The following is a 9624-nucleotide window of genomic DNA, read 5'->3' as shown; positions in this document are numbered from 1 at the left end:
GCCCTTCAATTTTATAAAATCCTGTTTAATCCCTTTTCAAATGATAAGAATATAATCAATATACCTCTTATAGAGGTGTATCATATGTTTAAAAGGGTTGTTATTGTAAATATGTTCTGTTTCCCAGGTAACTATAAAAAGGTTTGCATAACTGGTCACAAATATAGTACCCATTGCGGTTCCACAAGTTTGTAAATAGAACTGGTCTAAGAATTTAAAATAGTTATGTGTTAAAATGATAAAAACCAGGTCACAAATAAACTGTTTATGATCAACATCAATTGATGGATTGCCTAAGAATTCCTTGCAAGCTTGTTTGTGTCATGGGCCACCCTGGATCCAGGGCCCATGTGCACAGTGTACCCTGCACCCATTATAGCTATGGCACTGAAAAACTTTTATTTAGAAGTAATCGCTCAAGTTGAGACTGTTTTCTTACATTAACATGTAAATATTACACATAATAAAAAGAAAAAAAGAAAAAACAGTAAATTAAAAAATAATTAATAATAATAATAATAATAATAATAATAACAATAACAACAACATAAAAATCCTTTGCTATTAATTTTATATGATGTTCTAAAATGCAAAAATATTAAAACTTATGTAAAAAAGGTTATATTTTTGTAGAAAAGAAATAAGTATGATTGTCCAGAAGGCAAAAATTAAATAGTAATCTTCTGTGTAAGAATGAATGTACTTAACGTAAACTATCTATCTAAACTAATAGTCAAGAATAAAAACAATGTCAAACAAGATATTTCATTTAAAGAGTTTTTATTTTTCCATCTTCCAGCCGCAATTTTAACATTGTGATTGGTCAAAATCACTAGCGCCATAAATGACCAAAATACCTGTACATTGTTAGATATTGCAATCGTCCTCAAAACAGTTAACAAGCAAGCATTTTTCCAATAACATGTATGAAAATTGAGGATTCAGTCCTTAATTTTTGATCTTTGGTTGTTTTAATTATTTACCATAGCTTGAAAATCTGAAATGAGAGGGGGTAGGGGGTGGGGGGAAGACAATTATTTAAATACCTCTTAACATGCATTTTTGCCTATTTGTGCTAAAATTTATATTCTAAATAAAATAGATTTTTTTGATATTTGTGTCTGTATTAATTATTTATTTTTAAAGTTGGATTCTGCTCTAAATCTGAAACACTTTTTACACTAAGATTGTAGTTACAAGATGAAACATAAGAGCAGAGGTATACTCAAAACAACAGAAAGAAGTATAATAGAAAAAACCTGTTTAGCAGAAGGATTTTTATTCCCTAGCACCAAAGGACAGTTTCAAGCACAGAATAGCATTATAGCTAGAATAAACATGTTTTTCTTTTTTATAAGACTTAGTTGGAACTTTATAGGGTACATGTGCAAAGCAATTGTGACTACAAATTTAATTTGTCTGAGCCCTAAACTTTTTGAGAATATTGAAAACTCATTGCTAAGCAGCATATTTATACTATATGCTTACAAGACATAAGCATATCTATAATGTGTATAGGGATTGTGGTGCACAAGGGCCCCTGGTTCTCCCTTCACCCAAGATGGGGGTTCAATTGGGCAGAAACAGATGCCATTTTTCCTGCAATTTTTCAAAGATATTTGAGAAGAAATTCTGGGAAATTTCACGCATGCTTAGAAGATATTAAAGACTTTGCCAAAGTCATTGCTATCTTCTGCACATGGATTATTTTTTCGGGGGAGAAGGCCCACATAAAAATTAGCAACTGTTAAATCACCATTGTTAAAAGAGCTCCTATGGGCCTTATTAAAGAAGAATCAAGAAATCAATCTGGAAAACTATAATCTTAAGATTACCATCTATTCCAATCTTGCCGTCACCATCAAAGTCACCATCCTTCATGAACTTTTTCTTTTCCTCTGCATTCAATGGTCTGGCTTTTTTGGAAAAGTTCTGCAGAAACTCTCTAATGGTAAAAAGAAGGAGGTATAAGCTGTCACGTTTCTGAGTTGTCAGATATCTCTATGTCTGTATGCCTGATATTGCAGTATTGTGTGGATTCTGGTTAGGCATTAGTGTGATGCATTTAAAAAAAATAGTTTTCTTATTTACATTTTATTTTGCAGTCTGCAAATAACATTTTCAGTATTCTAGACTAGACTTTGATTGTTCTGTTTACAGGCAAACTGGTGTAATCATTAGAGATGGATTATTTTGAGATAAATTTGCAATTAAAATAAATATCCTTACCCAACTTCATCTTCCGTAATGGTTCCATTCCTGTTTCTATCAAGCATTTCAAAAACCCTTGTGATATAATCAGAAGGCATTCCATGAAGACGAACTGCCACAAAGAACTTCTTGGACTCAAATGAGCCTTCTTCTGATAAAAAATAAAGTTTTATTCCACGTAAGCATCTTCACAAGCAACCCTTTAATACCATCTGAAATAAACTGTGATTGTATTTTCAAGAGGCTTTCTAGGTGCTGTATTATATTTATATGATAATTAATTATAAATATAATGTAAATCTGATATAAAATGACATAATGCCTCTACTACCAAATTAAGCAGTTTTTTAGCCAATGTTTACCTTTTAAAATAAAAATGCTAAAAGTATTTTCAATTAGTGTGATATCTATGACTGTAACTTAGTAAAATAAAACTCTATGAAATATAAAATTATTTAGGTTTTCTTTCTAGTGTAATATAAGTAAACATTAAGCACAGAGATAATACAACCATTCCATTTATGCATATTTTATTTTAATCAATCATCATTTATGAAAAATAAATAGTGTATTACATCAAAATATATTGCAATTAAATTAAAGCTACCTTTACTACTATAATGTTAGCAATATGCATCACTTTTTGGTTGTGTTTTAGAAGAAGCTGAAGTATGTAACTTACTCTCTACACTCTTCAGGCCAGCCTCAATGTCCTTAGCGGGCAGAATGTCTTTGAGAGACATTTTGTGCTGTAAATTAAAAAAAAAAATCTAGAATTTGTACTTTGCAATAGAGAAGTAACATAGGACCCAAGCATGGTAATCTGATAGACAGGCAATAGGTCAACAGATACAAAAGGTCGACATGGTGAAAAGGACAACACACAAGAGGTCGACATTGGTGAAGTTCAAAAGGTACAAAATGTCAACAGGGGCAAAAGGTTGACACAAAAAATGGTTGACACGAAAGTGGTTTACATTATTTTTTTGTAACCCTAATATTCACAAATATTTCTAAACCTAATTGCACAAAATGTCAGATGACTGACAATCATCTTGCCAGGGATCACTGGAAACTGAAAGTAGTCTCATGCTAATTAACCAAACTGAGTATTAAGTTGCTATTGCAGTGTTTGAGGTATCATCAATACAATGGTATACCTGACCAACATTAATTGTGTATCCAACCAATTCCACATGGCACACAAAATGTAGAATTTGTTTAAAAAAAAGTGTGGGGGGAGATGTTCAGAAGTCAAGTAAATTGCCCCATGGATCCGGGCAAATTTAGTTAGATCGTTGGCTAAAACAGCAGCCAATCACAATGTTCATAGTTCCTGTGAACAAAATTGAGCCTCTTTTTTTAATCTGGAGCTGAAAGCTATACGCTTTGGATGTTCATGTGTATCAGTGCTAGATGATGAGAAAAATGCACAGGAAATTTCTGAATTTGAGTTGCAGGCAGCATCTGATGACTGACTTGAATTAAATGGTTAAAAGATTCCTGTCAAATGATTTATAGGAAAATTGTGCAGATTGAGCTGTCCGTGCACTATCAAGAGAAAGTAGCAAAACTGGATAGTGAAAATGTATTAGACGTGATTGCTACTAATTATGACTGTTTTAATGCTGGAGACAGAAATTAATTGGAAACAGAAAAGGTTGGAACAAGTTTGCAAAAACTAAACTGGGAGCTGATGTTTTACCACCTGACTTGTGTAATAGAGGAAGTAGTGATTAGCAAGAGATAAAGAGGATCACACTTTTCATCAGATTGTGAATAATATGCTGCATGGTTTACTGTACAAATGTTTTTGAATCTGCACTATATTATGAGCCACTGGCATTAATTAGATCACTTGATTTAGAACAGAGCATTCTAAATTAGATGTGTAATTACAAATGTTGTGAATTTGTCAACAGACCACAGACAAAATTGATGTAAAAAGAAATGGTATACAATCGGGAAGCCGGCTGCCAGATTCCCGACAGCCGGCTTCCCAACTGCTTTATCCCAGTGTGGGATAAATGACCGGCGTCTATATCTAGACGCCTGTCATTTTCCCAACGCCGGGAGACTGGCGCCCGGAATCCCGATCAAGGGGATGCTGGGTGCCGCGAGCGGACAGCCTTGGGGGGGAGGGTTAGGTTTAGGGCATCCGGGGGGGACTTTGAGTTAGGCACCCCCCCAGGAGGGTTAGGGTTAGGCTAGGGGTAGGGAGGGTTAGGGTTAGGCAGACCCTGGGGGGACTTAGGGTTGGCACCCCCCCGGGGGACTTAGGTTTAGGCAGCAGGGAAGGGGGGTTAGGGTTAGGCACAGGGGGGAGGTTAGGTTTAGGCACCCCTAAGGAGGGTTGTGTTAGGGTGGTTAGGTTAGATTAGTTGATACTCACCTTACCATGATCGGGATTTCCAGCGCTGTTGGCCTTCCGCTGCCGGGCTCTGCTGTTTTGTCGGGCTGCCGCTGCCGGTATAACATACCAATTCCAAAAGATATGATTTCTGAAATGTTAAGTCACTCACTCAATGAAGAAGGTGTGACATCAGTTACTTCACCTTCTGCAATGTGGAGTCAAATCAGAAGAAAAAAGAAAGTTCAATAGAAATTGTTTAACCACTTAACTGATGATGATTTTTTTCTAAAAACTGATCCGAAATTGTGATTTTTTTAATGTATGATTATATATATATATATATATATATATATATATATATTAGGTGAGGAACAAGATTTGTAAAAAAAATATTGTTTTTTCAAACATTGGACCATCAGAATCACCATCGGAATTTAGGAAACACCGGAAACATTGCGACTTTCAATTTGAGACCGTTATCAGGCACAAGGTATACTAAGGGGGTGAGGGGGAGGTCAATTTAGTTTTCCCCAGTGGATGCTAAGTTCTGCAGGCACTGGGTGGGGGGTCCTGCTTTGCTGACCGATCAGCAGTGATTGGCAGCACAGCAAACACAGGGGGAGAGGGTGCAGGCAAGCAGAGGAACAGCAAGGTTATTCTGAGAGCAGCAGTTGTGGGAAGATTCTCTTCCTGCAGCTGCCCTCATGTTTATCTGACTGGTCGACATTTTGTGACCAGAGCAGATAAAGAACTGTCTGGTGTGGTCAGAAAATTGTGACCATGCCAGGCAAGTGGTTAAGAGGGAGGACATATTAAGTGATGCTAGGGGAGTGATAACAACTTCTGGTGCAGTAATGGCCCAGTCCTGCCCACAGAGTCAAACATGGGAGGTACCTGAAGCCATTACCTGGGAGTTAATCAAGTCTTCAGTTACATTCCATGCCTCTAAGTCTGAAGACTGCCCCCATGAGGTTATAGCTGAACAAATATGAAAAATGGAGGAGTGTTTCTCAGATGTTTAATGTAAAGGATGCTTTTTGCTCATCAGCTAATTGTGAAGGAAGGGTTGGTGGGTACACACTAATAAAAAAACTTGGGGCTTACATGCGCATGAGACAAACTGATTGGGGCATTGCTTTATGGCAGAGTACAACATAAATACTTTCATGTAAATGCTTCATTTATCTTTGTAGAAAAACCTAATGTGAGTAACAATAAAAAGTGGCCCCAAGCGTACGTCAAAAAACCCTCAGGTTAAAGTGCTGGAAGACACGGTGACATTACCAGTAGTGGCGAGAGGGGGAGGAGTGGGTACTAATTACACTGGCTTGTTGAAGGGGCCATGCAGGGGCCAGGTCTGACACCATCTCCTCCTCTCTATTACCTCACATCAGCCCAGCACACACTGCTGCATTGGGAGACTGCTCACAGCTGCTGAGCAGCAGACAATGCAGTATCCTATTCCTGTTGGGGGGAGTGAGCACACTGATCTTGCCCCCCCAGGCTTTGCACCAGGATGAGGGGCTCACAGAGCTATGCAGCATTGCAAAATGTGTTTTTGTGTTTTATCCCTCTAATGGGGTGTAGCCACATCTCCCACAAGTAGGCCACATCTCCCCCGGGCTGGCTCTCTATGCCCCTGGATGTTACCACCAGCAACTGAAAGATCTGATATACCAAATGCTGAAATATTCAGGAATATTCAGGGAGGAGAGACTGATTGTGCATAACAGAATGGCACAGAATTACACATCAATGAATGGAAGATAGTACTCAGTAGAAAGGGGACAGATATAAGGTCAAGACACCTATATTGTGCGCAGATACCTGCTGAACTTATGATATTCAAGCCAATGTTACCAGAATACACCAGATCCATCTACAATATATTGGATTCCTCTATGAGCAAAGCTCCATTGTGGGAAGAAGACAGAGAACAGTATTTAATAATGGAAGATTGTGCTGCAGTCACAGATAAAGAACCTTTGTGGACCTCTGTTGCAATATTGCAGCTATCTATACATACTGACTGATATCAGACTGCAAAAGCAGGGACTAGCAAACTCATTCAACTTTCGGCTATTTCCCAAGTCTCTAAAAAGACTAGAGCCCATCTCGCCCTTCACAATGAAATTTGGACAATTGTCAAACCTGTATGGACTGATGTCCATCATTGGAAGATTTATTTTGGACATGCTGATGCACACACCAATAAGAGCAAGCAAATTAACTGATTACACTACATGATGGGAAAGTTGCTGCAGAGAAATATCTGCTGGTGCTAGGATTCAAGGACTGAAAGAACTGTTAAGTCATGAAGAAGCTGTAGCTACATTCCAACAAGCTGAAGTTAAAGGGATTTCCTTTATTCAAATCATAGCCAGATACATTATGCAGAGCTGAAAAGGTTGTCAGCTAAAAGATTGGAATACCCTGCTAGCTATTGATGAAGGTCATATGTACTGTACTTTGAGTGAACAGCTGCACAAGTAAGAAAATATAGATTGATACCTTGTTACAGATACAGCGATTCTTATTCAGAAGTGGACATGTATCAAGCTAAGTTTTAGAAGCCAAGTGACTATACTGAAGTTGTAACAAATGCTTTGAGACTTGTTTATATTATGTGAAGTCCAAGAAGATTCAAGAAGATTGAGATGTACTGTACAGAAAAGAAGATGGAGCACACTGGGTTTTCTATGTTTCTTGGCATTCACAAGCTGCAAGTGTGATTCCGTGAATGAATGTTTTGTTAAGTGAATGAAAAGGTTCACATATATTTTGATAAAAACATAGGAAAAGTAATACATGGGAGTTATGTGTGCCCTAGATTCCAGACTTCTGTCTGGTGGATAAAAGCTCATTGGCAACATTGATTGTAATACCAAAAAACAAAAGTGTACCGCCATTGCTCTAAAACAGGGTGCAGCTGCATTCGTACAATGGTGATCACCCTCCATACAATTACATGAAATATATAAATCCCACCCAGCACTCCACCAATTAGGAATATATAATAAGTACAGAAAATATCAATCTATAAAAGTTTCAATTGGTTAGGTCAGATAGTTCCAATTGTTTCTTTAAAGTTCCTTTTGAGACCCTTCATTAGAGGTGTTATTATTTCTACTTTTTCCACTCCTCTTAATGATTTCAGATATACAGTAATAGGATCCCTCACAAGAATTGAAAATAGCCTCTCCTAGTGTAAAAAAAAGTATTAACACTTTTAAAATCATAAATGAACCACCAGAGTTAAAAAGATACTGCATAGCGCAAATGGCCTTTAGAGAAGGCACATAATCTAGCATGAGGGTAAGATGGTAAAAGCCCAGGTGTATCACCTCTTCCTTGAAGCTGTGGACTCCTTCAACAGACCGTGGGAGCAGTAGTGCTTTTTCCTCTTACCACCAACGTGTTTTGTGCTTTCTGTCTTTATCAAGATGTGCTTGGTGGTGCCTGGAATCTCCTTATATAGCATAACTAATTAGGAAATGCATTTCCAGGTACCTTGGGTTGGGTTTTATGATGAATTTTATAGTCTCTAAAATATATAAATCAAGCACTTTTGTACAGTATGCTCTGTTTATATACCTGAGTCATAAATTCCTTGTTGGATCCACATACTCACCTACAGATTATTGGACTAAACTCTACTAACATCAAAGGACACATAAAAAGTGTCAGAGTGCAGTTAGATAACCTAGTGTAACATTTAGAATTTGTATTTACAATGTAGTTAAGATTATGCTTAAATGTTTGATACCTTGCTAGATAAAACTGCTGAAGCTTTGGAATGAAAATTAAGTATTTTTCAGAATTATCATGCTGAGTGAGGTAATAAGTCAGGAGTGGAATGCTGCAGATAGGGTTAAATATTTTTGTGTGACTGATTTCCTACACTGTGCATGAGACATTTATGTGCATTAACACCATTGCTTTGTCAAAGTCAAATACCAAAACTGAATAAAGTACAAAAGTAAACAACTTTCTGTACGTTTAAATCATATTTTATCATTTTCATATACTTAAATATTGCTTTTTAATATCACGTATTGTTATATATCAGTGTTTATATTGTTTACGAACATTGCACAATTTCCAACATAACAGTGTGTAAATATAGCACTGCCATGTATGAATGTATGCATATACACTTCTATGTATGAAAATACATTTGATAATATACGTGATTACAGCTTTTGCAAACATTTCCTTTATTCAAGGTTAAAGATAAAAACACAGCAGCACTTAGTCTTTAGTGTATATAGTACTTATCCAGCAATAGAAAATAATTATAAAAAATTATTACAAAAATAATAAAAATAACCACATATATATATATATATATATATATATATATATATAATAAGAACACAATTTAATAAATAACAATAAATAAAAAATAAAATGTTAGAACAATAATGGTCAAATGAACATAACCTGGTACAAGTTTCACACACATATATATATATTTCTAAATATACAATCCAAAATAGCAGGACAAGGGCACTCTCCAGAATTGAACACAGAAAATATATTTTTATTTCGGCTTCAGATAGCCTATAATGTTTCAATTCACAACATGTTATGTTGTGAAGTGAAGTTATTGAACATTATAGGCTATATTTCGGATCTGCTTTGATCTTAGAGGCATGACATTTCCAAGAGTGTGTGTGTGAGATTTTTGATTGCGAGATTTTAGGAATATATATATATATATATATATATATATATATATATGAATACAAAAAATATTAAAAACGTAATGAACATCTATTGAAAAATGAAGAAAAAATTTCAGACATAACCCAGTTTGAATTTCAAACCAATAAATTGTCCAATATAATTATTTTGGTAGAAGATTTTACTGAGTGAGGGTTCACTTTTCTTCTTTATTGGACTTGACCAATTTCAATATAGATGTAAGTAAATTTCATAGGCTCCAAAACAATCTAAAAAAGACCCATTCACCAAAAAGACACCCGAAACAAGATGGCCAAATGGCCCACTATTAGATCAAATAAACAATACATTTATTAAAATTTCTTGTCACATGA

At 35.9% G+C, this 9624-nt stretch overlaps 1 protein-coding gene across 1 annotated transcript; it reads right to left on the bottom strand.

The window, feature by feature from the left end:
• Nucleotides 1-802: 802 nt before the first annotated feature.
• LOC148538984 (parvalbumin beta-like) lies at nt 803-7990 on the bottom strand. The gene is made up of 5 exons (XM_088451864.1): nt 7909-7990; nt 2894-2960; nt 2230-2362; nt 1836-1945; nt 803-997 (listed from the first exon to the last, which is right to left on the bottom strand). Exons 2-5 carry the CDS (start codon nt 2952-2954, stop codon nt 972-974), a joined length of 330 nt encoding a protein of 109 aa, XP_088307990.1. The 5' UTR covers nt 2955-2960; nt 7909-7990; the 3' UTR covers nt 803-971.
• Nucleotides 7991-9624: the final 1634 nt, after the last annotated feature.

The sequence above is a fragment of the Taudactylus pleione genome, unplaced genomic scaffold (genome assembly GCF_031769625.1).
Source record: "Taudactylus pleione unplaced genomic scaffold, aTauple2 ptg000032l, whole genome shotgun sequence".
NCBI lineage: Eukaryota > Metazoa > Chordata > Amphibia > Anura > Myobatrachidae > Taudactylus > Taudactylus pleione.
This window is presented reverse-complemented; position numbering and strand designations above follow the sequence as displayed.